The sequence below is a fragment of the Vitis vinifera genome, chromosome 18 (assembly GCF_030704535.1).
Source record: "Vitis vinifera cultivar Pinot Noir 40024 chromosome 18, ASM3070453v1".
Classification (NCBI taxonomy): domain Eukaryota; kingdom Viridiplantae; phylum Streptophyta; class Magnoliopsida; order Vitales; family Vitaceae; genus Vitis; species Vitis vinifera.
In genome coordinates this window covers 30,393,454-30,420,799 of record NC_081822.1, presented here as the reverse complement: position 1 = coordinate 30,420,799, position 27,346 = coordinate 30,393,454, and the positions used below count along the sequence as shown (strand labels likewise).

The following is a 27,346-nucleotide window of genomic DNA, read 5'->3' as shown; positions in this document are numbered from 1 at the left end:
AATATGAACTAATAAAAGGAATGTATTATATTAATAATGGACTCATGATCATATTTAAGACTAAAGTGTTGTTTGTTTGTTTGTTTTTTTTTACTTAATTCTAAATAGAACTTAAAACTAAATAATACTTAATAGTGTTAAATATTAGGTTATTCGTTTTTGTAATATTTTATTTCTATTTAAAAAGTAAACAAAAATCAGCATGTTATTTTTTCCATTTAGAAAAAGTCAAATATTTTGATTTTTTTTATTCGGTAAAAAAATTATAATAAGTTTTGAAAAAGTAGAAAAACAAACAACTTAAAAGTTCAAAAGCAAATTGTTTTGAGCAAAAAACTCAAAAAATAAACATCCTCTAAAAGGTGTCACTAATCCACTCTCTTATTAGCACTAAAAACTAAGGTTTTCTCACGCTTAAAGAAATAAATTTTGTATAACTTTGAAGTGTTATTCAGTTTCTCTTAATTGAAATATAGACTAAGGTGGTGTTTTTTTTTTTTTACTTAATTATAAATAGAACCTTAATGCTTAATAATGTTAAATATTAGGTTGTTTGTTTTTATAGTATTTTATTTCTATTAAGTATTAAAAAGTAAAGAAAAATCAATATGTTATTTTTTCTATTTAGAAAAAGCTAAATATTTTGGATTTTTCTATTTAATAAAAAGTTTATAATAAGTCATGAAAAAGTAGAAAAACAAACAACCTAAATTCTGAAAACAAATTGCTTTCAGTAAAAAGCCAAAAAAACAAACACCCTCTAAGCCTACATTTGAAGGCTAATGTGTTTAAGTCTCAAAGCAATAGGGGAGTTCTGGAGGTTGAAGGAAGCAAGTTCAAGAGGCAAAGGAAGAAATGAAGAGAGATTTTGACATAAAAAATTAATTCTTATTATTTTCATTTTAAAATTTTTTAAGGAATTTTATCATTTTGTATATTTTAAATTAAATTTAAATATATATATTTGAAACAATAGTTTTTTCATTTATATTTTATAATGTATGGTATAAAATATAGGTTCCAAAAAAAAAGTTTTGGAGAGGACAAGAAAAAAGAAATATGTAAGGAAATTTTGAAAGAAAATTATTTGAAGACATAAGAATCAAAGTAAATTAAAAAACTCTAATGCTTGGAAAATTACTTACAAAAAGTTATCGTTAATCTTCTTAAAACTATGCTATCAATGTGGTTCAAATTGCTACAAAAAGATGTACATTAATGTATGTTACAAAATAACGAGAATAGACGATAATAATAAAAAAAATAGAATAAGAACACAGATTTACGTAAAAAAATCTTAAACGGGAAAAACTATTGACAAAGGAGAAGAAGATTCACTCTGTCATAAAATTGGTATAAGAGGGAAGAGTTGTGAGCGGTTACAACAGAAGTATAATCATCATCATAACTCTAAAACTATACATCATCATCATCACACACACACACACACACATATATATATATATATAACTATACATCATTACTATGGGATTAAGCCGCCTAATCCCTCTACTACCACCATAGACCCTAAAAAAAAATCTCATAATTATAACTTCACACAAGCTTTTCGAGTTGGACCAAATAGAATTTGGGTCACCAAACTCTAACAATTGTATCATGTCAACATAATGATATAATATGGTTATCCATTCATTGTTATGTCATTTCACAAAATATGAAAGATTGGTTATATCACATCAGCACAACATTGCTCAAGAATGATAGTTCAAGAATAACTTTTTATTTATTTTATTAAACAAATTATTAGGAAAGAAATTATGGTAAAACCGTAAAAGTGATTCTAGGAGACCTAAAATCAATTTCAAAAGAGGCCTTAATAAGTGATTATTGATAAATATATTTACAAGAAATATTTGGTTAGAAATGATGAAATAATCCCCAAATTATGAAACTAGCATTTTCTATATTTTTTCTTAAAAAGTAACCAATTTTTAACATAAATGCCCTTTATTATTTCAAGTGTTTAGATATAGGTTTTAAAATAAAAGGTTATTTTTACAAAAAAAAAAAAAAACGAGGGTATTTTTATAAAAAAAAAAAAAAAAAAAAAAAAAAAAAGGTTAAATTTAAAAAATTGGGTTTCACTGGCCCTTTTAATCAAATAACCTATTTATAAAAAGTGGTCCATTAGAAGTGAATCAAATAGCCAAATTGTCAAATTAAATCAGATTGTCAAATTCAGAGGTTTATGGTACTTAAACGAATATGGTAACACATGCATGGCAAATCAAAAGAGAAAAAGAATCTTGTTTGGTGGAGTTTGTCAATTAGTGTCTTTTTTTCTTTTTTTTTTAAATTTTTTTTTAAAGTGTTAAAGAGAAAACTGGCTTGGCATAGTCGCTAATCGTGTTCTGACTTCGTAGGTAGCTATTAAACTAAAATACAAGAAGCATAACCCTCAAACACAGCTGCCCACAGGATTTGAAAAAGAGAAGCAAAAGAAAAGGTAAAAAAATCTCCCTTTTGTATCTCTGGTTTGCCGAGACATGGCCATCTCGGACATCTCTTTAGACTCCGAGACACCATTCCTTGAGGACGCCGTGGAGGGTGTTGTGGACTACAGAGGTGTTCCAGCCAAGAGATCTAGATCTGGTGGTTGGAGGTCTGCCTCTTTCATCATCGGTAAGCTCTACTGGGAAATCATTTGCTTCCCAGCAAGCTCGTGGAATTTGCTTTTCTGACAAACCAAACAACTTTTCCTATAGTTTTGTATGGAATTAAGAGCAGTTTTTATATCTATAGGTGTGGAACTGGCGGAGAGGATTGCTTACTATGGCATATCATTCAATCTTATAAGCTATCTTACGGGGCCACTGGGGCAGTCCATGGCCGTGGCTGCCCAGAACGTTAATACATTTAGCGGGGCTGGGTGTCTACTCCCTTTGCTTGGGGCATTCGTTGCAGATTCCTTTCTGGGTCGATATCGCACTATTGTTATTGCATCTCTTCTCTACATCCTGGTTTGTCTCACTCTTTATCTTATTCTTGTGATATCTGGTGGTTGGTCATAGTATACCTTTTATTTTACATATAGAAATCAAAGGTAGTCTATGTAGTTGTTGAGAGAATTATCGTTAATAAATCTTTTTACATTGTAAGAGTAGGTGTGTTAATATGTACCTATTGTAAAAGTCGATCACAATCCTATCACTTGGAGATTTTTTTGAATGGAATAAGACATGTAGATTTAGAATCGTTGTCCACTAGCCCACAAGTTGTGCGTTATTATTCTTTCCATTGTATAAAAAAGTCAAAAATACTGATGGGACTGGTCGGCTTAGCATTAATCAACTTTAATACATGTTATTCTACTCCATATATTCTTTCAGTTCAGGACAAGTGTCCCACACACATTATTTTGATCAAGAGATGCTGTCGGTGGGTTTTCCTTTTTCTTTTTGTCCTTTTTTTTCTTTTCCAATCCTTATTATTGTAGTAAACAGAAAAAAAAAAGAAAAAAGAGAGAGAGAGAGTATAGTTGAAAGGGAGGTAGGGACTCGGCTATTAGTATTTTGAATAAATGAATATGATATAGAAGGGACCAATTTGTGGCTGCTTCTTATGGATTTGTTTAGACTTTAGGTTAGAGTTAGTAATTAGTCAAGGGGATAATTAATATGCGATTAATTAGGATAAATTCAGGGTTTAATTTGAGGTTAATTAACAAGATTAATTTATAAGTTAATTTAAAGTAACTTGGGCAATTTCATAATCCCAAATTTGGAGTGAAATGAGCATCACATATCGACAAACTAAAGGGGCATTAATTGCCTCGAAGGTGGTTCTTGTCACTTTTGTTAATAGAGGAAGGTCTAATGTAGGGATGGCAATGGGACGGGTTTTTTTGGGTACCCTCCTCACCCCACCCCTAATGGGACGGAGTTCAATTTTAATAAACGGGTTTTGAATGGGTTTGGGACTTTTTTTAAATACCCGGGGCGGGTTCGAGTATTTCCCCATCCCATCCCGTCCCGTCCCGCCCCGATTATATATAAAATTTAATTTAATTTAAATTTTAAAATTATTTTAATTTAATTTTTATTTTACTATTTTTAATATATAGATAATAAAAAAATATTTTTAATAAATAAGTTATAAAAAATATAATAATTTAATTATTCATAAAATATATTTATTTTAATGTAATTAAAAATTTTAAAAGTAATTTTAAAAATAAATTAAATTAAATTTTAAAAAAAGGTTAAACGGATGGGGCAAGGCGTGTATGAGAATTTATCATACCCGCTCCGCCCCGTCCCGTCCTGTTTAATTTTTTAAATGGGACAAGGATGAGAATTGTTCTGAATAAATGGGGCGGGGTTGGGATGGGGGCGACTCGTCCCGAACCGGCCCCGTTGCCATTCCTAATCCAATGCACACCAAACCCAGGGCATATGATAAATTGTAAAAGGTTAAATTTTGCCCTTTTAAAAAGTTATTCAAGGGTCCATGTAGAAAGTGAACAATTTTCAGAAATTTTTTTTTCATCAATAGAGTTTACAAATAGAACTTAAGTGGTATTAGAACCTTATTTTATTTGAAACATTGACTGAATTTGCTATATTTTCCTTATTGCCTATGTACCCAATAAGGATTAAGTCATAATGTATTTCAAGGAAAATTTTCTTTGTTCTTTATTTTTATTTTTATTTTTATTTTTTTTGCACTAACATTTTTCAAAAAAATTTTAATTTCTTATTTTATTTTTTATTTTTTATTATTTATTTTATTTTATTTTTTTAAGGTTACAAACATATCCTAACTTCTGTCTAAATCACCCTAAACCCCTAAAGAGGTTTATATAGACTTCCTTATAGGCTTAAGTGACTTGGGTCCAACTTATGCTTAGGTCACTTAATCTAGTTCACTTGGGTCATAAATGATTAGTGAACCCTATTTAGCTCTAATTAATTAATTAGCCAAATTTAGAAAGGTTATTCATAAGATTTATTGTAACCTGTTATTTTTACCAAAATGCTCTTATGCATACTTATGAACTATAAATCCAAAATCCCTCATACAAACATGCCAACATGAATTAGTAGTTCAAGTGAGGATTACTAGGACCCATAAGAAAACACAAAATCCCTTATAATCTAATCTTCAAGTTGACTCAACACTTCACTAAAAAGAGTCAACTTTAATTAGTATCATATGATACTACAATGAGGCAATGTGGGATCTATGACCTACTATCCACTATATATAGACCACCCATGAACTGATGTTTGTAATCTAACCAAATAATCTTATTAACTTCTTAAAATTACCTTTCCAATCCTTGATTTACATATCCTTCTATCATGTGATCAACTAACATACTCTAACTTACAAAGAGTATAAGTTAAATTCCTCTAAAAAAATTACTGTAGTCATAGTTTTCTTGATTACATGTCTTATAATCATTCAAAATAACACACTATCTCAATCCTATAAGATATCATGGTGTTTCTATTGAGAATATCTATTGCCACCAACTTCTATCAATAATGACCCAATCCATAGTGAATATGTGACTGCCTTAAGGTCTCACTTGTAGGTCAAAACGTTCTGTTGATTTCAGTACAAACTCAATAGCTAATGTCATGATTTACCATAGGTTTTATCTAATGTGTAACCATACACACTAGTACACTCATCATGGGAAAATCATCTTGATAATCAAGATAAGTCATCTCTCCAATTATGAGGTACTACACTACAATCTCTGTCGGATTGCCTTAAACCGATTGTAAACCACTTATCACCTTAAATAGAATCCATGACTTGGATCTTCTATATAACTCCTAATGGATTGAAGTCATATACAGTGCAAGTGATATAGACACAAATGCTCAAATAAAGATTAATTAATGCAAAAAGGGATAATAAAGATAACTAAATTAATCATAAATAGATACATTTATTAACGAATCTAAACTATGTTACATCATTTCATGCTTTCTAGGGCTCTATCCCAACACTTTGGCATGTCTTGAGTCTAGGTTTGGACCTTAGCATATCTGAGGCTAGGCTTGTACATGGGCATGTCAAGCTTGGATTCATTAGCCTGACTCATGCTCACTAAGAACATCAATGCTTAATGTTGGATTGAAGATGTCTCAAACTTGATCTTCAAATCTTCAAAATTGATCTTTGAATCTTTGCACTTGTTTTTAAATCTTGCAACTGGATCTACAAATTTTCAAACTCAATTTTCAAGTCTTCGAGTTTAATCTTAGATTCTTTAAAGTTGTTCTTCATATCTTTGAACTTAATGTTCAAATTTTGAAAGATTTGAAAAACTTCTAAATCCCCGAGTCTAATGATGATGAGTCTTTGAGATTTTAGGTTCTACTTATGTCATTGATGAAAACTTTAATTTTTAACTATGGTTGGTGAAAATTGTGTGATTCTTGGATTTTAGATTATAAATTCTCATGTGCCAATATAAGAACTGTTTTGACACCTAGAAGGAATGTCATGTTAGTATTGTTCTAATGGGTAATGTTCTAGCTCTAAAGCCATTAACATGGGTACTATGAAGGTCATGATGTTTGATGGTATTGTGAGGACATTGTCTGATGTTAAGCATGCTCCAAAATTGAGGAGTTTGATTTTTTTAGGGCCTCTAAATACTCTGGGTTATGATTTTTCTACAAAGAATAATATTGTGAATATTAATAAAGATTCTTTGGTAACTATGAAGGGATAAAGTAAAAATTATATACAACTTAATTGGGAAGACAACTTTAGGTGAAGTTATAATGGTGGAGCCATACCATGAAGAGTCTTATACTAGTGTTGAAGAAGTTGTCCGAATAAAAGATCATGACAAGATGTTCATATTAGATGAAAAGAATAAAAATAAGATGATTAAGACTCCTCTTTCAGCTAAGGATGATAACTAGGATAAGGATGAGGCTAGTTGCAAAAGGAATGAAGTTATTAAAAAGCAAAAATAATTTAGACAAAATCATAAACATAAGATGATCAAGACTGTCATAAACTAAAAGTACTTATTAGGATAAGGATGAGATCAATTTAAGGAATGAAGTTATGGAAAAAACAACATTTCTTAAATAAAGTTTAATGAGAATTTGAACTTGACACATGCTTACTCTCATTGATAGTGCAATGGTGGCAACCTACACATAAAGGGTGCAAAGGTGGGTATTAAGAAGATAAACCAAATATGGAGTAGTAGAATTTGAGTTAAGGTAGAGATTGTTAAGAGTAATTTTGATTCAAAAGATTTATTTTTATTTTTATTAGGTTTGCATAAATTACTATTTTTTAATTTGATTAAGATTTGGAAACTCACTATTTAATGTTAGCCCATAATACTTCATAAATACGTAGCGTTATATAAGATTTATAGTGTGAAAGTAAAAAAAAAAAAGCGAGTTGTCAAAGTGTTAGAATCGTGAGAAGAGTGAACAGGAATAGACATAGTGTATTAGGTTATAGATAAAGAGTTTGAGAAAGAATTCTTAAGTTTATTAGAGAATTTGATCTTCCATTCTTGTGGATGCAAGTAATTACATTGAACCATGCAAATCTTTTGTCTTCTCTCTTTTTCTCTATTCTTCTACTAGATTTCGATGTAGTCATTTCCCAGATAATCTGGTTCCCTAATATTGAGCTAAGCTCAGGCTAGAACTAGGATTAGTTGGGAATTAGTTCCAGATCAACTAAAGCTCGGCTGAAGCTTGAGCTTAAGTAGTCTGAGGCAAACTAGGGCCACGAAAGAGTTGGATCCAACCCAAGCCTTGAAAGCCCAAGTCTGGCGTAACCTGGCCCTATTACACCCCTGATTGTAGCCTCTTACATTATTGAAATTAGCAATCAATAAAGTCAGGTTATTTTCTATGAACAACATGATTTGTTTTTTGACATGTTTCAAATTTCTAGTGCTAAACCGAGTTCCTTGCTTCCAGTTATCTGCCCCAGTATAGCTAGCGCTGTTAAACTATCTAACGGAAGAATCACCACCATCAGATTCTAAACTCTCTCCACTAAATATTTATTTATAGTCTTACAAAGAAAATTGGTAATAATAGGAAGAACACCATTTAAAGGACTAATGTAAACACTAAAAATCTTAAAGGCTCTCAAGAAAACTCTTCTGCTGTAATTGAATAATTACTATCATTGACTTGAACTACTACATATTGCAGGGACTAGGCTTGTTAACTCTGTCGGCTATGCTTCCTTCTCTGTTCCCTTCCTTCTGCCAAAACATTGACAATCCTCCCCAGTTCCAAGTAGTCTTATTCTTTTTTTCTCTATATCTAGTAACAGTTGGCCAAAGTGGGCACAAGCCTTGCACCCAGGCTTTTGGAGCTGACCAATTTGATGGACAACATCCAGAGGAGTGCAAAGCTAAAAGCTCGTTCTTCAACTGGTGGTATTTTGCTCTATGCAGTGGTATTTCAGTAGCTTTCTTGATCTTGAGCTACATTCAAGAAAATCTTAACTGGGTTCTTGGATTTGGAATCCCCTGCATTGTCATGGTGGCAGCGCTGCTCCTTTTCTTGCTTGGAACTAAGACTTACCGTTATAGTATCAATACCAATGAGGAAAACCCATTTGTGAGAATTGGCAAGGTGTTTGTTGAGGCAACTAGGAATTGGAGAACCATGCCATCACTGAAAACTGCAGAGGAGGTTGCTGGAGAGACCCTGCCTCACCATGGTTCTCATCAGTTCAAGTATGACTATTAGGTTTAGCGCATTTCAATTTTTTTTCAAAAAAAAAAAAGAAAGAAAAAAAAATTGGGGGAAAGCACATATTTCTCAGCAATGAATTTTGTAAATGAGGGTCTTGTATGAATTTCTTTCTAATTTCAAGACTTTAGACTAAGTAAAAATGTTCTGAATTCAGATAAATATTTTAATAGGTGTAGTTCTACTGTAACATTTCCATAACTTGGCTCTCTTTCAGTTGTGACAGGTTTCTCAGCAAGGCCTTGCTTACACTAGACTGTTCGAAGGAGGACGGAAAGGCATGTAGCTTCAGTGACGTTGAAGAAGCGAAAGCAGTTCTAAAGCTGTTTCCCATATGGATTACTAGTTTGGTGTTTGGTATCTTGCCAGCACAATTATCCACTTTCTTTACCAAGCAAGGAATTACTATGGATAGATCAACTGGCTTGGGTTTTGACATACCGGCTGCTTCACTTCAATCCTTGAATACCACCACCATTGTCATCTTTATTCCCATATATGACCGCATTTTGGTTCCTATTGCAAGACATTTAACCAGGAAACCTTCTGGCATATCAATGCTTCAGAGAATTGGAACGGGGATGTTTTTATACATCATTTCAATGGTAATTGCAGCATTAATAGAGGTGAAACGGCTCAAGAAAGCTGAAGAACAGGGCCTGGTTGATACACCAAATGTGACCATTCCAATGAGCGTGTGGTGGTTGGTTCCTCAGTATGTATTGTCTGGAGTTGGGGATGCGTTAACCATGGTAGGTTTTCAAGAATTTTTCTATGATCAGGCCCCAAATGAATTAAGGAGTGTTGGTATTGCCCTCTACCTCAGTATTTTTGGGTTAGGGAGCTTCCTGAGCAGCTTTCTCATCTCTGCCATTGATAAAGTAACTGGTGGAGATGGCCATGATAGCTGGTTCAATGATAACCTCAATAAAGCACATCTTGATTACTTTTATTGGCTTCTTGTTGGGCTCGGTCTATTAGGATTGGCTGGCTATGTGTATTTTGCAAAATCTTACATTTATAATAAGAGAGGTATTGCATGAATGCACTTCATTAATCATAAGACCCTAAATTTGTATCAGTGGTGTGATCAGTGGCAGAGCCAGTAAATAGCTTGGCAACATGAGTTGACAAAAGTTGCAGGGGGGGGGGGGGGGGGGGGGGGAAGGGCACAAAAAACATTTATTGTCTAATGGTAATAAAGAAATTCTTCCATAGTCAATACTTTTTTGCAACAATCTAGCTATTTCATTTGTATGTCTACATGTTTCAAGCGATACACACAAATGATCTATTACTATGAAGTATCAAAGGATGCATGAGATATGATTTCATCTTCTTGTAATTAGGCCTCTAAATTAAAGCCATTTAATTAGGGGACTTTTGAACCTCTTGGGAAGACTCATTCAAAATCTTCAAGGAGGATCCAATTGAAATTGAAAAGCTTTTATTGCCTCTTCAATTCACTCTTCTATAAATTTAGTAGATATCCAAATGAAGTACGGAAAGTTGATTAAAAAATATAGATAGTATCATAGAAGACTCATAATTCTTAAGCAAATTCATAATAGTCTTTCTTCCAAATAAAATCATATTCTCCAAATGAATTAAAAAATGATGCAAAATAAATTAACAGGACAAGACAGTCTTCACATGGTCTAAACCAGTGATGTGCGAAAGATGTATTAAAATACAAGAAACATGACCCTCAAATACAGTATACACAACTTCACCCGCAGTTTGGAAAAGAGAAGTGGTTGAAAGGAGAAAATCTCCCTTCTGGTCACTGTGTTTTGCTGAAACTCGGCCATGGCTAACATGCTCCAAAGCCTGGAATCTCCCCTCCTGGAAGACACGGTCGATGGCTCCGTTGATCATCAAGGTTATCCGTCCAAGAGATCCATCTCCGGTGGTTGGAGATCTGCAATTTTCATCATAGGTAAGCACCAGAAACCATAATTTGCTCTTCCTTTTTTCTCCTGTACACCCAATAACAATATGCATTATAACTTCGTGCAAAATGGAGAATATGCAAAGGTGTTGAAGTTGCGGAGAGGTTTGCTTACTGTGGCATAGGATCCAATCTTATAAACTATCTTACGGGACCTCTGGGGCAGTCCACAGCCATGGCTGCTGCTAACGTGAATACATGGGCCGGGACGGCGACCTTACTACCCCTTTTAGGAGCTTTTGTTGCAGATTCTTACCTTGGTCGATATCGCACCATTGTTCTTGCTTCTCTTCTCTACATCCTGGTTGGTCTCCCTCTCTCTCATCGACTGTCCTACCATCCCATGGTGGTTGAATATGCCTTAAGTTCAGCTTCTTATTAGCGAAAATGGCCCTCTACATACCCAGAACCACTGTTTATTATCATAAGAAGGATCCTCTTCTTTGGGTTATTTGATTAATAGGGTATTTGAAAACCTAATTTTTGAAATTTAACCTTTCACCATTTTTTTTTATCTCATTTGAACAAAAATACCCTCATTGCTTTCTTATAAAAATAACCATCTGTTTTAAAATCTATGTAAATACTTAAAATAACAAAGAATATTTATGTAAAAAATGAGTTATTTTTCAAGAAAAAATATGAAAAGATTAGATTCACAATTTGAAGATTATTTAATCCATTTTAATCAAATATTTCTTCTTATTATTAATTTTAAAAAAATTTAGATAACTTGGATTTAAATTTATAAATGTAGATCGGGGAGTTTATCCTACAAAGTGTAAATCGAATAAAAATTAGTATTAACTAATATGTATCAAAATTGAATTTGTATGAGATGAAAGAATCTTTAATTTACTGTTTAATATAATAGGATTTATACTTTGATTTTGTACAGCTTTTTTTTTTTCCTCTCTTGAAAGTTTTAAATATTATATATGTATGTATGCATGTGACAATTCCATTAAATAAGTGGTCAATTGCATTAAAAAACTTGAGCTTGCAAGCCCAAAGCTTTGGGGTCCATTGATTTAAAATAGTAAAAACTAAGCAAAAGAGCATGAAGTGATATTATTAATAGGTTATGGACAGCTAGCTGGCCATTAATCAACTATTATTCCACATCATATACTACATAGTACACCACAAGAGTCCATGCACTCATTAATTACTTCTACGTCAAAAGCATTTTCCTCCATTAGTAAATGTGTTTGTGTGTTTCTCATCCAAGGGGTTTCATAGCCTTATCTTGCTTTGACCACTTGTTAAAAATTGTGTCATCTTTTTATTTCCTAAGTAACAATCTACATTGAAATTTTTTATTTTTTGGGAAGCACACTTGTGGATTAGGACAAACTTTATTAATTCAATAAGCTTGGTTAATTCTAAATTTTAAAAACATATCTATGGTCTCCCCACTTCCCAAGTTATTCTCAAAATACCAAGTATAAGTGGATTTTTAGTCTAAGCACCAATGCGAGAAACAAATTCTTCTGGTAAAAAATAGAACGATCGATTTATATCTTTGACTTGGGTTGCTATGGATCTCAGGGGCTGAGCTTGTTAACTTTATCTGCTATGCTTCCTTCCCTCATCGCCTTCCAAAGCCAAAACGTGGACTACTTCACATTATATTCTCCTCCTCAGCTCCAGATAGTATTGTTCTTTTTCTCTCTATACTTAGTAGCAGTTGGGCAAGGGGGTCATAAGCCTTGCACACAGGCTTTTGGAGCTGATCAGTTTGATGGACAAAATCTAGAGGAGTGCAAAGCCAAAAGCTCATTCTTCAACTGGTGGCTTTTTGGTGTATCTACTGGTACTTCAGTAACTTATGTGATTGTCAGTTACATTGAAGAAAACTTTAATTGGGGTCTTGGATTTGGAATTCCCTGCATTGTCATGGTTGCAGCCCTGCTTGTTTTCTTGCTTGGAACTAGAACTTATCGGTTTACAATTAAAAGAAATGGGAAAAGCCCATTTGTGAGAATTGGAAAAGTATTTGTTGAAGCAGCAAGGAATTGGAGGACTACCCCATCATTGAAAGCTATTCAAGAGAGAACTCAAGAAAACTTGCCTCACCATGGTTCTCACAACTTCAAGTAAGGAAACAAGTTTCTTTCCAATCTTTTTAAAAATGGGGAAAACAGAGATCTCAGGTAAGAGTTTTGCAAAAACAATTAGCATTTTGATTCTAAATTGACCTTTACATCTAATCCTCAAAATGGCCTGAAAATTCAGTACTAGTTGTATGGGTAGATTGTTAACTTTTTAACCACTACATTGATGAACACTAAATGTAGTATTTGGGCATATTTCCTATTGTGACAGATTTCTCAACAAGGCATTGCTTGTTCCAGCTTGTTTGAAGGGAGATGGAAAGGCGTGTAGCATTACTGATGTTGAAGAAGCTAAGGCAGTACTGAGTCTGTTTCCCATATGGGCTACTAGCTTGGTGTATGGTATTGTGACCGCACAATCATCAACCTTCTTTACCAAACAAGGAATTACTATGGATAGATCCATTGGGTCTGGTTTTCGCATACCTGCTGCTTCACTTCTATCTTTCATCCCCATCACAATTATTCTCTTCATTCCCATATATGACTGTATTTTTGTTCGCATTGCAAGAGCTTTAACCGGGAAACCGTCTGGCATAACAATGCTTCAGAGAAGCGGGATAGGGTTTCTTCTATGTGTCGTTTCAATGGTAACTGCAGCAATAGTCGAGATGAAACGGCTCAAGACAGCTAAGGAATATGGCCTGGTTGATATGCCAAATGTGACGGTCCCAATGAGGGTGTGGTGGTTGATTCCCCAGTACATCTTGTTGGGAATTGCTGATGTTTTCGCAATGGTTGGTCTTCAAGAATTTTTCTATGATCAGATTCCAAATGAATTAAGGAGTGTTGGTCTCTCCCTCTACCTTAGTATTTATGGTGTAGGGAGCTTCCTCAGTGGCTTTCTCATATCTATCATTGAGGAAACAACTGGTGGGGATGGCAAAACTAGCTGGTTCAATAATAATCTGAATCGAGCTCATATTGATAATTTTTATTGGCTGCTTGCTGGGCTCAGTGCAGTAGAATTGGCTGCCTTTTTGTATTTTGCTAAATCTTACGTTTATAATGTAAGGACCTCATGAATAAACTTCACCCTAATATTTCCCTGATTTTGGAGAACATTTTCTTTGGTATAACATTAATTTCCACTTCAAATCCTGTATATGATGCCTTGTATATCTGTTTTTCTACATGTACCAATCAATATATCATGAAAAAAAACAAGGCAATTGTTGTACGAATTTTGATAATATATCTTCATTGTACATACATGAATGAATTTGTGAATTTGTTATAGATGCATATTAGTGATCTACATATGTTATATGTCCTAAATAGCATTATCATATCCTTTTTTTTTGTCCTTTTTTCTTTCTATTTTTTTTCTCTTTTACAATAAAAAAAATGAAAGAAAATCAAATATAATTAAAATGAATTAAAATTCATATATTTTCAAAAATTTTAATGTTTATATAAAAAGTTAAAATAAGGGAAAAGGATTTGAAGTAACTATATTAATAATTTATTAATTTTAATCCTATTTTTTTCTTTAACTTTTTATCTCTTGTTTTTTTCTCTCAATTTTCCTTTTTTCATATTTTTTAGAAACAAAACATTGTTAAGAAAAATAGAGAGAAAAATCTTTTAATATTTTTCCTTCTCATTTCCTTAATATTAGGTTTTTTTTACCCTTTTCTATTGTATCAAAACATAAAAAAATTATTTTTTCTCTTTTACCTTTTTCTTTTTTTAAATCTTAACTAATTTGAAGCCAAACATAATGTAATATTTTATCATATAGAATTCTCCAACACATTAGCAAGATGTTCCATTGTCTAAGTATGTCGCAATGGTTCTTCTGCAGTTGGTTACGAAGTACGAGTCCTAGACCCTTCAAAGTACTCTTCTTTCACAGGCTCTATAAGAATGTTTAAGGTTCCTTTGTTGGCACCTCTCAAATTTCTTGAAGTTTGATACATGGACAGCTAAGGAAGAATTTCGTCCATCACATATAAACTAGATGTTCCTATGAGACCATCTCTCTGATCTTCAATTTCATAATGATAAGAAACTTTTTTGAAAATACCTCAATTGGTGGAATATATCAAGATCCCCATCAGGATTACTATCTCAATTAGCCTATGAGATCTACATATTAACAGATTAGGAGTTACATGCTTTGGTCCGGCTTATACTATCCATGAATACTTAAGATTCACCTCAAGATAATATAGGTAAGTATAGTTCGGTTAATTGGGGGAATAGTACGTGACAGAAAATAATGAGGAAGAATTGTTGTAGCGCTGCCTATCCCAAAGAAACCATGGCAAAACTTTTCCATTGATTTTATCAGAGGATTAATTCCCAAAGTCCAGGGATATTGATTTGTTGTCATTGAACAATTTTATTTTTAATTTTATTTTTTGCTTTCTATGTGCGTGCCAGCGCGTGTGCTACCAGCAGAAGAAACAAGATTGTTTCTTGTGATGAGATGAAATACTTAGGGTTATTAAGAGACATAGTGAGTGATGGGATGCTCGATTCATCCAATGTTTCTAGATGTATTTGTTTAACTTGTGGCGTTGAGAACTTAAATTCTCTATTATAAGCCATGACCATACTTCAGGCATCTTGTATTGTTCATGTGTTTCTTTGTACTAGAAAGGAATTTTCCCAGTTGAAAAACATATTTATCTATTTAATCAGAACAAATTATTGGAAATTATAAAGTTACACTCAATTTCTAAATCTGAAAATGGATGTGAAAGAAAATGTTTACTCTTCACTGCAACCTAAAAAAGAGTCACCTCTCTAGTAGTCATTAATATTTGAAGGGTTATTTGTTCATTTTTTTTTAGTGTTATTATTATCTATTTAACAATGACCAATCATCTTCTCTCAATGATCTCTCTTTTTCATTGTTATTATTATTCATTGATCACTATTTTTCATGGTCATCATATCTTTTCCCCATCATTATAATTATTACAATTACAATTTGGAAAGTGGTCATATGTTCCGATAAATTTCTTTTATGTGTTATATGCATTTGTTTATGGTCATGTATCGGAATTTTATATTAAAAAGTGGATGAGTTAAAAATGCTATTAGGACTATTGCAACGTTGTTGGAGACCTCGTGACAGAGTACTATAACCAGATTCTATTACACCTTCTTGTCTTAGACACTAGTATAAGTACACAATAATAGATTATTTAAATGGATACCATTTATCTAATAATGAATGTGCTTATAAAGCAATATAACTTACTATTACATGTCTCTAAGTAGGCTCCCTCTTAGTGGGTCTAGGTAGTTTAAAGTCTTTGTTTTGAGTTCAATAATTACCAAGACCCAACATAAACTTTAATATTACATACATACAAGTTAGAACCAATAAGAAGAATATATTGTAGCTTATAATCCCCACAACATTGATATATCAAATAAATTACTTTGTATTGAATGAGATAAAAATTTAACCATCTTGCTTTGACCCTAGTAGTCTGCCTATTATAAGTTATGATCTATTTTAAGTTTGGTGTGCTTTAGATCCAACTTTAGAAACTGTTGTAGAATAGACAAAAGGAATATGTTCTTCCACCCTTGCAATTACCAACTTTCTATACAACCTCCTAATGAAACACAACACAACACAGCATATTTAAGGAAATGAAATTTTCCAATTATAAACATAAGAAATTAATTGTAAATCCTTTAACCCCATATAGAATGAGATACAATTTATGGATAACTCTCAAAATGATATCATATTCTCCTTGTTTTAGCTTAGATGGATACTATGAAAGACCAACTCTCCTTGTTTTAGCTTAGGGTGATAATATGAAAGACTAACTAATTAATTTTCCTTGTCCCTATTCCAAAATTACTTTCATGTCTTCCTCTTCTTTTCCATATTTTTTTAAATCCTTTTACCTCATATAGAATGAGATGAAATTTATGGATAACTCTCAAAATGATATCATACTCTCCTTGTTTAAGTTTAGGGTGCTAGTATGAAAGACCAACTCTCCTTTTTTTAGCTCAAGGTGATAACATGAAAGACCAACTAATTAATTTCCCTTTTCCTTGTTCCAAAATAGCTTTTATGTTTTCTTGATCTTCTTTCCTTCTTTTATTAAATCCTTTAACCCCATATAGAATGAGATACAATTTATGAATAACTCTCAAAATGATATCATACTCCACCTATTTTAGTTTAGGGTGATATAAAAAAAAACCAACTAATTAATTTCTCTTTTCCTTGTTACAAAATAGGTTTCGTGCTTTCTTCTTCTTTTCCTTCTTTTGTTTGTTTTCCTTCTAAAGAATCCTTTTCGAAAAGAAGGTATTGCTTTCATCCATCCAAATCCTGTTGAATCAGAATATTTTGATAATCTTGTATAACAAAAACCAAGCCTTGGCTGTGGAAATGGATGTGTATTTGTCAGAGAAATCAAGAGAAAATTTTATTAAAGAAGCAATCTTGTTGGTAGGTGTGAACATTCAGCAAGGGGGCATGAAGGATTGAGGCATCTTGATTCCAAATAGAGGAATGCAGTTTGGTAGGCTATTCCAATTGATTTGATGAGAGTTCAGTGATCAGCTGTAGACAAAAACAGTGGGCCATGCATTTGAACGAAAATCCCATCGAATAAAAAAAACATATGCATCAGGAAATAAAAAGGTTTAAAATATTTGGCTGTCATGTGAGTTAGAATAGACTTTAACCACTTAATATTCCATGAGTGGATCTTCAGTTTTTTACTTTGGTATGTTAATTATTTTTCTGTCATCATGTGTGCCTATCATTCCAACTTTTTTTACATTGAAGATGCTGATAATTCTTTAATAAAATAAAGCAACTAGAATGTGCATATTATGGTCTTTTATGTGGAATATGAATACAGTCCAAAGATATGTGTCACTGCAATGTATCAACATGCAAGATGATGGACCACATGGGGCAAGTGGGTGTAATATATGCATATGACACTGCACATTCATGAGTTGGTCTGTTGGAGGACAGACCAAAAGTTAAAGCTCTTTCTTCACACTCTGGCATTCATCCAGACAACACACTGGAGTTATACCTGTAAGCACAACTGAGAATATGTAAAATTATATAAAAACAGTGATGAACATATCTTTATAGGAGACTCAGGCAAATGCAAAATGAACATTACCTATTCAAAATGGACTTTTCCGTTTTAACATAATCCAAATTCAAAATTGGCCACTTCCAAATTGAGGATACCACTTATGAATTTCAATGTATTATGAAAATGTATGCCCAAATTCAAATAAAGCCCACTGCCTGTTCAAGACCAAGCCTCCTCCACTTAGAATTTTAGACTTTCAACACTCTTCCAATCTGAAATGATCTGAATCATTTATAAATCATTATGTTTTATTCTTTTGGATATTTATGATATAATTTTTGGATATAAGTAGTCAATAGGAATATGCATGTTAGGGATTGCACTTCCCTATAAAAACTCAACGTTTTTAGAGTTTTTGGGGAGTTTTTCTTTTGGATTCTTTATAGAGAAGAAGACAATGACGAATTCTTGGTTGTTTTTTCTTCTCTATGTTATTAATCTAATTATCAATTTCATTTTTTTTTTTATATTCAAGAATGGTTCTTTCTTTTTCTTTTATAGATTTTAATTTGTGAATGAAATTTCCTTTCTATTTCTTTCATGGATTACGTGAATGAAATCACCACTAGGAGAGGCACGATACCCAAAGTATTATAAAAGTTCTTATGACTATTTTTCTAGTTTTTCTTGGTTAAAGTCAATACATAAAAGGAAATTAGTATTTTGGACAAGATGGAATTGTGGTCAAGAAACCAACATCATTATTGGGGATTAGCGATCATTTATAACTAAGATAACGTGAATTGCTTTATTTTTGTTATTTTAATTTATTTTTAGGATTTATTTGCTTTTACAAACTTAGGGTGTTGCCTTCTTTTATTTAGTTGTTTTTTCAATTTTTTTTTCTTTTTTCCCCTCAATTTTAGCCATTTTATTTTATCTTCTCTTCCCTCTATTTTATACTTGGTTAGGAGAGAGATGTTTTAAGTAGACTTCATCAAAGAATAAGTTAGCAAGCTTAACCAAATATGGAGGATAATGAGGATGACAGTACTAACCACGTACAACAAGTCTCAAATACCTCATCAAGGGTATAAGACTAAGGGAGCATCTAAATCCTTCCATGAAAGCACACCATCATATTTTTCAATCCTTCATAATCAAAATCATGTCATAATTAAGCCACAAACTATTTTCTTTGTTGCCCATATTCAATGAAAATGAGAATGAGAACCCTTACACAAATATTAAGGATGTGGAGGAGATATGCACAACTTTTCGAGAAGCTAATGCATCTTTAGTGATCCTATGCATGAATCTCTTCCCATGACTTTAAAGGATATAGAGTTAAGAACTAGCTAGTTGAACAACCCAAGGCCCCTTAGAATCATAACTTGGAATGAATTGCAATCTATTTTCTAACAGAAGTTCTTTCCACCTCAAGGACTAGTGCACTAAAAGAAATCTCAAACTTTAACATTATAGAAGATGAGAAATTATTTTTCTGTTAGGAGAAATTGATGGAAATTGTCATATTCATCCTCATCACCATTTTGAAAACTGGATTTTAATGTCCTACTTCTACAAGGGTATGTCTCCTTAGATGAAGTAGCTTCTCGAGACAATGTGTGATGAAGATTTCATAAACAAGAGCACAAACAAAGCATTCCAATTTCTTGACTACATGGCCGATGTGTCTAACACTCAAAACTTCTTAATGGAAGTATAGGTTTTTCTTACAAGATTTTTGGATGTCTTTTTTGGGTCTGAAAAAAATATAAAAAATATTGAAAATTTTTAACAAAATTTCTTAATTTAATTATTTATCATCTTTCCTATTGGAAATTTTGTGTTCTGCTCATGAAAATTTTTTAGCGCCTATTGTTTTGAGTCATTCAAATAACTTGAATTTGTGTTCACAATGTTTCTAACTAACCTAATTCTACATCGAATTAATTTAAAATAATTTAATTTATACTATTTATCATTTTAATGTATATGATGATGTCCATTTTTAAACATTTTTCTAGAGTTCCTTTCTATGATTCAATATTTTATATGTTTGTATTTGACTGTTTTTAAAAAGTGTTTCATAATACTATTATGAAGTTACTATTTTTTAAAAAAAAAATTAAAATTGTGAGATGATAGATCAATGATTAAGTGCTAACATTATCTGTTAGCCTTTAATCAGGTCATAGTGTAATTCTTTTAAACCATGAAAGTTGACCTCTGTCTAGTATTAACTTGCCAACTTCTTTTAATCTCATTAGCCTCAATGATGGATGACCTTGTCTTAAAACTTTGCCCTAAAACAACAATAACCTTGCTTGTCAAATCAGAAAATCATAGAAAATTTAGTTTCTTTAAAGAAATCCAAGTATTTTATAGAAAAATTTTGGTTGGCATAGCCAAGATCCGTGATGGGCAAATATATTAATTAAAAGAAGACAAGAAATGTGTCCCACAAACACATCAGACATGGCAAAATGAAGAAACTCCCACAAAATAAAGGAGAGCCATCTCTTTTCTCTGTGTTGTTTGTGTTTGGATGAAACATGGCCATGGCTGACATTCTCGGAGGCTCTGAAACTCTGTTGGTTGAGGACTCTGTTGACGGTACCATTGACCACAAAGGTTGTCCTGCCAAGAGGTCCAGCTCCGGTGGTTGGAGATCCGCATATTTCATCATCGGTAAGCACAGTTCAGAAACTATCTAATTTTAATTTCAACCATTTTTTAAGCTGGCCATCATAGATTGAGGTTCCATTTGGGTTTTCCAAACTAAAAATTGAAGAAAAATAAACTAAATTATGATTTAAATTCAAATCTGTTTCTCCTTTTTCGTCTTCCATACGAAGAACCAAACATTTGAAAATAATTTTGATTACACTTAATTTTTCCTGCAGAATTTTAAAACAATTTTGTAATTTTAGATGATAAAACAAAGGATATGGCTCTTAAGTTTTCCCCTTTTTTTTTTTTTTTTTCTACACAGGTGCTGAAGTTTTGGAGAGGTTTGCCTACTATGGCATAGGGACCAATCTTATAAACTACCTCACTGGACCGCTAGGTCAGTCCACAGCCGTGGCTGCAGCCAATGTGAATTCGTGGTTCGGGACTTCGACCATAGTCACTCTTTTAGGAGCCTTTGTTGCAGACTCTTATCTTGGCCGATATCGCACCATTGTTATTGCTTCTCTTCTCTACATCCTGGTTTGTCTAACTTTTCTTGTATTTTGTCTGACGCCTCACCTGACGGTAGTTGCATCTTGTACTCAAGTATTAAGTAGTGGGTACTTACTACTTTTTTTCCCTTTTTTATTTCCTATATATAAATAAATAAATATTATCTCTTTAAAAAGGTTTTTGAACGGCTATGGTTTTGTGGCTCCACCCATGTCTATAAACAAAAATGAAACGTAAAGTCGAATCAATGGGACACTGGACAGCTGGGCAGTAACGACTCTATTCTTCTATTTATATATACTAGTTTAGTATAGGACAACACTCCACAACTAATTGCTTCTTAGCTCAAAGCCACTGTTCCAGCAGATAATTAAGTTGATGAAATGATGATATCTGGATTCTTTATTTGAATAGGTATTCACTATTTTACAAAAGGAGCATAAAAAATATTTTTGAAAATTCCCTATTGAAAAAGAGTAATATTTTGTGTATTGAAGTCCATGTGACTTGGCCTATCCAGTGTATGCTTTGTCATTCGGAGCACTTATGTTATTGATATGGCAAGAAAGTGACAAGCATCATCTTGAGTATAGTTTAGAATTGGTAACTAAGTTGGGTAGTTAAGACATATTTTAGGGAATTAAAGATCAATTAAAAGGCCTGAAAATATTTTAGGAGGTAAAAGGGTATTTAATTATATCGATAGCTCATATCGATATAAGTAAACGACTTTGATCCTTTTGTGACTTGAGAGTTCTGTACATATGCCCAATCCTAGAAATGTATTTTAACACATACTTATGTATAAAATTTTCTAGACTTTTTTTGAACTCAAATGACAGAATGTCGTTTTGCTACTCAATTATTTATGAGATTCCCAAAAGGGAAAAAAAGGGGCAGAATAAAAGTCCTATTTCCTGATGAAATGTTGTTAAAAGGGCTTGAAAGTTTGATAGAATTGTCTTAAGTTGTGGTTTTAGGTTAAGGGGAGTAGCTAAGAAGTAATGCTGGACAAACTTGGAAATTTTAAATGACATAAATTTAACTTTCTATGAAAGTTATTATCAGAAGTACTTGAGTAGAAGCTTTTATGATCTTGGAATGAAATTAGAATAGCGTTTTATGGAAGCACTTCGGAACTTTACTTTGATGATACACCATGTCTAGACCTTATGATCCTTGTATTTATTTATTAGTAAGTAAAGTTAAATTGAAATCTCAATTGGGAATGTTATCTAGTAATAGGATATTTAGAGTGTGTTTAACAACTATTTTAAAAAATATTTTTATCATTTCTAGTATTTGAAAATTTTTGTAATTTTAGAAAGTGTTTCTACCATTTATAATATTTTAAGTTTTTTTTTTTTTTAATTTTCAAGTATTAGAAATGGTAGAAACACTTTCTACCACCACTATCAAACACATTCAGTGCGCTTGATAGTGATTTTAGGAAGTGTTTTTAATTTTTTTTATACTTGAAAAATAAAAAATTTTAAATATTAAAAAGACTAAAAACACTTTCTAAATTTACTGTCAAACGCGTTCTTACTATATCTATCAAATAAAACTTGCCTTGTATTATTTGTGCAGTTGGAAAACTAAGCATGCACATAATCTATAGATGTGTATATTCTTACTAGAGCACATTAGAACACTTGATATTTAGAATACCATGCAATATTCTCTATATTATTTAGATTTTGTACATATATGGTTAATGACACGAAAATTTGTAAGGGATTCTTTAGATGTAAAGATTATTGACGGTTAATTATATTCTTTTAGGTTAATTTCATTGAGAACTCTTTCAGGTTTAGTATAAATATACTATACTATTATTGGTTTCAAATTTCATTGGTTAATACATCTATAAATATATTTCATATATAAATTTTATTTTAAAAAATAAAATTTAGTTTTTAAAGAATTTTTAAATATCTGTATCTCTAATATTTTTATCCAAAATATTCTAAAAAATAAATCTTATAAACGAGATAAATTTATACGGGTGATGACAGATGAAATTTGAAATAAATGGTAGTTGAGTGTATTTACTCCAAATCTCGACAGGTCTCATGTGATCTTTTTTGTAGAGCTTTAACTTCTTAGAATTCTAAACAAGAAAGAAGTATACCACGGAGAACTCATATATAGCATGAGAGAGAGCATGTATGGAAGTTTGGATAGATGGGAAGCCTAGCTATTATTGAATATACCTTAGTCAACAAACCTATACCAGCCATATATATGCATTGTGATTACAAGACTGACAGAAGGAATTTGGGTCTTTTTTGCAACAAAAGTAGCCTAGGAATTTGCCAACTGCTTTCAGAACTGCACTTTGTAGGTTACTTGTATGATTATGATTTTTAATTCCCAATGTTTATTTTCATTGTAATTTTTGTGAGTGATGAATGTTGGTTATCAGTGTTACTCTTGCAACTTATCATTAGCTTCACAAAACAAGATTTTCAGTCAAGTTTTCAATAACATCATTCAAACCATTCCAGCAACCAACTCAACCGTTTTTGTCACATAGAAAATCATTACATATGCCAATCAACATACTGGGATTGTGTTTTGATTCATGGAAATGAATTATTGTAATTAAGCTTCTGCAATAATACATAGTGAGAATAATCCTTGACTTGGACTGGTTTGAATTACAGGGACTCGGCCTGTTAACTCTATCTGCTGTACTTCCTTTCCAAAGCACTTTCGACTGCCAAAACACGCACCAAAGTACATCATGTTCTCCTCCGGAACTCCGAATAATCTTCTTTTTTATCTCCCTATATTTAGTAGCAGTAGCTCAAGGTGGGTACAAGCCTTGCACACAGGCATTAGGAGCCGATCAGTTTGATGGACAAAATCGCGAGGAGAACAAAGCCAAAAGCTCATTCTTCAACTGGTGGCTTTTTTGTTTATCGGCTTGTACTTCAGTGAGTTATGTGATCTTGAGCTATATTCAAGACAACCTTAGTTGGGGTCTTGGATTTGGAATACCCTGCACTGTCATGATTGCATCACTGCTTATTTTCTTACTTGGAACAAAGACTTATCGTTATATTCTTAAAGGCGATGAGAAAAGCCCGCTTCTGAGAATAGGTAAAGTGTTTGTCGAAGCAGCTAGGAATTGGAGAACAAGCCCATCACTGAAAGCTACTGAAGAGGTAACTCAAGGAACCTTGCCTCACCAAGGTTCTCACCAATTCAAGTAAGGCAAACAAGTTTCTGCCTTGTTTTCAGCAAAACATTTTTCAAAAATAAGGCTTTGCCTAGATTTATTTCTAACTTTTTGGGATTCTAGACCGTCCTCTAGAGTAGACATTGTCCTCAACAATTTGGTTGGAGCTAACTCAACATTTGGTGGATTTTCTACTGTGACAGGTTTCTCAACAAGGCCTTGCCTATGCAAGATTATTTGGAAGAGGGTGGAGATGCATGTACTGTAAAAGATGTTGAAGAAGCAAAGGCAGTACTCAGGCTGTTCCCCATATGGTCGACTTGCTTGGTGTATGGCATTGTGCATGCACAGTCATCAACTTTGTTTACCAAGCAAGGAAATACAATGGATAGATCAATTGGTTCTGGGTTTGACATACCAGCTGCTTCCCTTCAATCCATTGTCCCCATTACCATTGTTCTCTCCATTCCCATATATGACTGCATTTTTGTTCCTATTGCAAGAGCTTTAACCAGGAAACCATCTGGCATAACAATGCTTCAGAGAATTGGAACTGGGGGCTTTTTATATGCCATTTCCATGGTTATTGCAGCAATAGTCGAGATCAAACGGCTCAAGACCGCTCAAGAACATGGCCTGCTTGATATGCCAAATGTGGCGGTTCCAATGAAGGTGTGGTGGTTGGTTCCACAATACGCCATGTTTGGAGTTGCTGATGTGTTCGCCGTCGGTGGCCTTCAAGAGTTCTTCTATGATCAGGTCCCTAGTGAATTGAGGAGTGTTGGTCTCTCCCTCTACCTCAGTCTCTTTGGTGTAGGGAGCTTCCTGAGCGGTTTTCTTATCTCTGCAATTGAGAAAGCAACTGGTGGAGATGGCCGTAGTAGCTGGTTCAATAGCAACCTCAATCGGGCACATCTTGATTACTTCTACTGGCTCCTTGCTGGGCTTACTGCAGTAGGATTGGCTGCCTTTTCGCATTTTGCAAAATCTTACATTTATAATAGGAGAGTTATATTTTGAATGCAGTTGGTCTTTTTATTATTGAACCGAGTGTAATATCTATCGTGATCTTAAAAATATCTATCCATTGTGGTTCAATAATTATATTTTATGGCAAAAAGGTGTATTTGTATCAATAAATATACAACAAACCACGAGATGCACCATGTCTTTCTTTGGAAAGGATTTTTAAAATAGATTCTCCAAAGATCTTAAGAGTTAGAAGAATGAGGCTAAAATAATGATTACAACTATAACAAGTACTGTTGTGTCAATTGAAGCTTTAATGTAAATATATTAAAGGAAAAACACAAAAATAAACAAATCATATAAAAGGTATATGAGATTTTAATGTGATTCGATCAATCATGCATACCTCTATGAATGAAAGAGAACATTTCATTATATGACAAAAAATATTACAAATGACCAAAAATAGAAACAACTACTGGTCCCTTTGTATCTTTATGTTGAACCAAGAGTCATTTTGATTCACGAGATGTCTCACACTCTTCCTCACATCTATACCCTAGCAAGCCAACTTGCTCTATTAGATGTCTTTCACTCTTCTTCACATTTACACCCTAGTGAGCTCTCTTGCTCAATTTGATATCTCTCACTCTTCCTTACATCTCTATCCCATATCTCTCTCAAGTAACTTTTTTCTCTGATCGCCTAAAATATTTATAAAGATATTCTCACTAGTTTTTCTTATTTTATGAGGAATCTAATTACAATTATATATAAAGTTAAAAAATATTTTATATAATATTCATTTATATATATATATATATATATATATATGTGTGTGTGTGTGTGTGTGTATGTATGTATGTATATATTCTAAATAGGAATTTGAAACACCTTTTCAACACATATCATAATAACATAATGAAAACTAGGTCTTTATATCAAATCCAATTAAGTTTTGACAAGATGAATTTACAAGAAAGTTCATTTTAAAATCTTACAAAGGATAATTTAATACAAATAGAAGCATCATTATTCAAACTCCCCTCAAGGGGCATTTGGACCATATAAGGATGTTTGAACACCTTGGAATTTTCCCTCCAAATTACCAATCCAATGATTTTACAAAGCCATTTAACTTAATTGTCATAATACTTTCAACACATACATACCTTTATGAAATTTGACTCTCAAGCAATTTGATACTGACTATAACCATTGAGACCCTAAAACATAAAAATGTGTTAGAATGAGCGCATGGATGAAAATTTTTTTGTCAACCTAATCTAATTTACTAACAAATTAACATCATAATTTGCTAGGCCAAAGTAGTCTAAAACATACTTTTAGTTTTGGAAATAAATGGTTATGCATAATGAAAAACATAAATATATTTACGTATTTAAAAAAAATGAATTTTACTTGTATTTATAATTCATTTTAGATAAAATTTTACTAACTATTATTATTTTCTAAAATATTATTATTTGTTTCTAGTAAAAATACAACTTATAGTTTTATTAAAATGTTATAATCACATTTTTAACTTCTATTAAAATATCATTACTCCTTTGAAAAAATATATAATTTATGTTTTTATTATCAATGAAACTATTTACAAAATTTATCATTATATTATTCATTTAAAAAATTATTGTCTATTCATTTTGAATTTATTTCTTATAATTTAATATCTATTTTAAAATTAAAATTTGTTTAAAATTTTAAAATATTATAATTCTTTGTTATAGTTTTCAAAATATTATTATTCATTTTTTACCAAAATAATATGATCTTAATAATCTTTTAAGATTGACAATTTGAGAAAATTTTAGTGAAAGAAAAAAAAACTGCTTTCTATTCTTAAGAATAGAAAATAGGATGTTTTCAGATAATATCTTCTAGTTGTTTCCATTTAATTTTTTATGGTTGTTTTAAAAAATAATTATATAAACAAGTAGAATGATTAAAAATAAAGCATTAGACATAAAATTATTTGTGAAACATATTTAAAAAGATTAAAAACATGTTAAAACATTTGAAGTTTCTAAACAAATTTTTATTTAACACAAAAAATAATTTTCAAAAATTGTCTTCAAATTAGTTTTTAAAATTGTTTTAAAAAACAATTACCAAACAGGACCGTTATTTTTTCTCTC

The 27,346-nt window shown here is 32.1% G+C and overlaps 2 protein-coding genes and 1 long non-coding RNA gene across 3 annotated transcripts; 2 read left to right on the top strand and 1 right to left on the bottom strand.

Moving 5' to 3' along the window:
- The first annotated feature begins 2,400 nt into the window (after positions 1 to 2,400).
- Positions 2,401 to 9,951, top strand: LOC100852988 (protein NRT1/ PTR FAMILY 5.10). The gene is made up of 4 exons (XM_010667097.3): positions 2,401 to 2,643; positions 2,764 to 2,981; positions 8,181 to 8,713; positions 8,947 to 9,951. The coding sequence occupies exons 1-4, from the start codon at positions 2,508 to 2,510 to the stop codon at positions 9,770 to 9,772; spliced, it is 1,713 nt and encodes a 570-aa protein (XP_010665399.1). The 5' UTR covers positions 2,401 to 2,507; the 3' UTR covers positions 9,773 to 9,951.
- A 330-nt stretch (positions 9,952 to 10,281) lies between these two features.
- Positions 10,282 to 10,888, bottom strand: LOC109121667 (uncharacterized). The gene is made up of 2 exons (XR_002028877.2): positions 10,796 to 10,888; positions 10,282 to 10,708 (listed from the first exon to the last, which is right to left on the bottom strand). It is a non-coding gene; the product is annotated as an uncharacterized LOC109121667 (long non-coding RNA).
- On the top strand, positions 10,539 to 25,338 carry LOC104882760 (uncharacterized). The gene is made up of 8 exons (XM_010667099.3): positions 10,539 to 10,668; positions 10,767 to 10,984; positions 12,232 to 12,779; positions 13,009 to 13,807; positions 20,449 to 20,536; positions 20,841 to 21,058; positions 23,701 to 24,248; positions 24,422 to 25,338. Exons 1-8 carry the CDS (start codon positions 10,539 to 10,541, stop codon positions 25,236 to 25,238), a joined length of 3,366 nt encoding a protein of 1,121 aa, XP_010665401.2. The 3' UTR covers positions 25,239 to 25,338.
- Positions 25,339 to 27,346: the final 2,008 nt, after the last annotated feature.

What these genes read in the sequence shown, in the direction of transcription:
- LOC100852988 (XM_010667097.3), top strand. Translation starts at nt 2,508, where the DNA reads ATGGCCATCTCGGACATCTCTTTAGACTCCGAGACACCATTCCTTGAG. An exon ending in GTCTGCCTCTTTCATCATCG is followed by an intron (nt 2,644 to 2,763) that starts GTAAGCTCTACT and finishes TTATATCTATAG; the next exon opens with GTGTGGAACTGGCGGAGAGG. An exon ending in CATCTCTTCTCTACATCCTG is followed by an intron (nt 2,982 to 8,180) that starts GTTTGTCTCACT and finishes TACATATTGCAG; the next exon opens with GGACTAGGCTTGTTAACTCT.
- LOC104882760 (XM_010667099.3), top strand. Translation starts at nt 10,539, where the DNA reads ATGGCTAACATGCTCCAAAGCCTGGAATCTCCCCTCCTGGAAGACACG. An exon ending in ATCCGCATATTTCATCATCG is followed by an intron (nt 20,537 to 20,840) that starts GTAAGCACAGTT and finishes TTTTCTACACAG; the next exon opens with GTGCTGAAGTTTTGGAGAGG. An exon ending in CAAGGTTCTCACCAATTCAA is followed by an intron (nt 24,249 to 24,421) that starts GTAAGGCAAACA and finishes CTACTGTGACAG; the next exon opens with GTTTCTCAACAAGGCCTTGC.